This window comes from Penaeus chinensis, chromosome 3 (genome assembly GCF_019202785.1).
Source record: "Penaeus chinensis breed Huanghai No. 1 chromosome 3, ASM1920278v2, whole genome shotgun sequence".
Classification (NCBI taxonomy): Eukaryota; Metazoa; Arthropoda; class Malacostraca; order Decapoda; family Penaeidae; genus Penaeus; species Penaeus chinensis.
This window is the reverse complement of record NC_061821.1, coordinates 23,246,621-23,249,120: the sequence shown is the minus strand read 5'-3', so window position 1 is coordinate 23,249,120 and position 2,500 is coordinate 23,246,621. Positions and strand designations below refer to the sequence as shown.

Sequence of the window (2,500 nt, the reverse complement as noted above, 5' to 3'; positions counted from 1 at the left end):
TATTTATTAATCTTTTTTTAATCTTTTTTTGATAAATTAGTTTTTTCGTTCCTTCCTGCAATAGGATTGAATTTGCCCGATTGTTTACATAGAGTTACATATGTCTAACTGCACTAAAGGCTCACTCTCATCACGAAAGGTCAGCTGGTTTTGCACCAAATACAGGGCCAGGATTATGACAGGTCGTTATGTCACATAAATATTTATTTTCGCTGTACATATAGATATATACAATAAATATTGTCACAGTCTTATTTGCTCTCTGTAAAATATTCCATTTTCCTCCAAAAGAATATCGGTGTATCTACCACTTGGGATTGAACAATATAATTTTCTGCATTGCACGTCACCCAAGCAAATTTAATATACAAAAGACAACCACACGCTATACCAGGGCTACTCAGTTAAATAAAGGTCCTGACGATATATTCTTGAAATTGTACGTCCTCGAGTGAATTTGAAATAATTAAAAATCATATGGGAAACTACGAATGCTCAGATTGGTGGTTTCATTTTCATGATTACATGTAACATATATATCCGGACCTTTGCATATATTGAAACTTGTCTTACTGGACCTTTGCTCATAGTAGCTGAGTAGCCCTGACCTACATTGAAATACTCCTTATTATTCAGCTGCACAGTCCAAGTACATTTTCGTGTCGTATTCGAACATCTCCAAATCGTATTTGTAAAGAGAAATCAGTCCGCGTATTTGTCTCTTACTTAACTGACATAACAAATGCTTTGCTACTTTTTCCGAGGAGCCCTCATGACCTCTGTTGATAATCTTCGGTTTTAGGAGATCTTTGATACCTGGAGGAGGAGAAGTAGCTTGAGTTAACTTGTTATGTATTGCTAATTTTATTATTTTGTAGCTATTGGATATGAGTTTACTTGCTACTTTTCTTGCTTTTGTTCATTTTGAAGATATATGCACATTGACGAAACTGATTTTCTATAAATCATTATAACATGAAAAGTAAAAACACACTCATGTTCAGACACTGACATAAGGACCTATAACAATGGGATTTATTGTGTGTACAAGAAGTGCGTGTGTGTAAAATATTGTTATTCAAGAATGGAAAAACTTGCCCGAAGCATGCATAATATAACTGCTGTCTTCATCTAGCGTTTCAACCTGTCAGTTAAAAAAATACTAATTAGATATTTAATATTTATTTGGTAAGTTATTTAAGTAATCAACCTAACTACTCGTCATTTTTTGTATTAATGTCTGCATACTAAATAATATAGAGAATACATACCGATTGTCAAAAAAGAGAGGGAGAGAGAGAGAGAGAGAGAGAGAGAGAGAGAGAGAGAGAGAGAGAGAGAGAGAGAGAGAGAGAGAGAGAGAGAGAGAGAAATATATATATATATATATATTGTTAATGTTAACAAAACACAATCAGTGTAGATGGGAAAACACAGGAGGGCTTGTATGCGCCATTCTAACCTTTGCAAAGACGGTAAAGTTGGCTTGGCACGGCGTACAGTACTTAAACATGGGTTCCCAATGTTCGTTCAAAGACATCTTGCTACGATGCCGGTCTAAGACGTACTGCACAAACTGGGGAAAGGTGGGGTATTGGCGTTGACCGAAGAGAATGCCCAGTAGCTTAATAGCTGTCCCCACCCCAAGCTCTGGATGTGCTTTCATTATACGATGGCGCAAGCTTTCATATGGTGGCGCGTACCTTGCGATCTTATCCCTACGCGAAGGAGAGGGAGAAAAGGGTTATGGGAGAGAGAGAGAGAGAGAGAGAGAGAGAGAGAGAGAGAGAGAGAGAGAGAGAGAGAGAGAGAGAGAGAGAGAGAGAGAGAGAGAGAGAGAGAGAGAGAGAGAGAGAGAGAGAGAGAGAGAGAGAGAGAGAGAGAGATACTGACTGAGACTGACATGAGAGGGAGGGAGACAGATTAACAAAGAGAGAGAGATATGAGAAAGAACTTTTACCATTGCTGTATATACCGAACCATGTTGACCATGACTGGTAGACACGTATCTATCATTCATAATATATTACACACTCCAAGTTTATCCATGATTTCTTCTTGATGTCATTAATCAGAAATCAAAGAAAATTCGACATCAATCCAAGATGGCCTACCCTTTCAGAGGAAGTAGAAAAAGTTGCACGAGTCGCAAAATGAGGTTAGTTTAGCTACTGAGATTCCTAATACAAATTAATCTTACTTGCCATACAGATATAATAATAAGCACACCTGTAAGCAGACACCAGGCGAATGAAAGGGTGCCTGGCGATCATGAAGGCAAGAGGACGTGGAGATGACTGCAAAGCGGCTCGGAGAGACTGCTCGTCCAGTCTAATGAAAGGAGACGCGAGGTATAAGTATAGTATTCAGAGACTATCTGTTATCCTTGGTTCATGATACCAAAACAAAAATTTGATCCAAGTAATATGAATGGTAGTTATCTATGAATTATATTGTGATATACCTACACTATATACACACGTCACATCATAATCATCAG

The 2,500-nt window shown here is 37.8% G+C and overlaps 2 protein-coding genes across 4 annotated transcripts in view; one reads left to right on the top strand and one right to left on the bottom strand.

Annotated features, from left to right (window-relative positions):
* The window catches only part of LOC125044172 (carbohydrate sulfotransferase 11-like), an 11,153-nt gene extending 10,899 nt beyond the window's left edge, over positions 1-254 (top strand). For all 3 annotated transcript variants that reach the window (XM_047640645.1, XM_047640652.1, XM_047640635.1), the window contains exon 8: positions 1-254. This exon is cut by the window's left edge and continues 1,037 nt beyond it. The gene's annotated coding sequence lies outside the window, so the exon portion shown is untranslated.
* The window catches only part of LOC125044186 (carbohydrate sulfotransferase 13-like), an 8,992-nt gene continuing 6,678 nt past the window's right edge, over positions 187-2,500 (bottom strand). Inside the window, exons 5-8 of the mRNA XM_047640667.1 lie at positions 2,230-2,331; positions 1,463-1,718; positions 1,099-1,144; positions 187-816 (exon numbers count right to left, since the gene is read on the bottom strand). Coding sequence (XP_047496623.1) covers positions 629-816; positions 1,099-1,144; positions 1,463-1,718; positions 2,230-2,331 — 592 coding nt within the window. The 3' untranslated portion in view covers positions 187-628. The remainder of the gene's footprint in view (positions 817-1,098; positions 1,145-1,462; positions 1,719-2,229; positions 2,332-2,500) is intronic.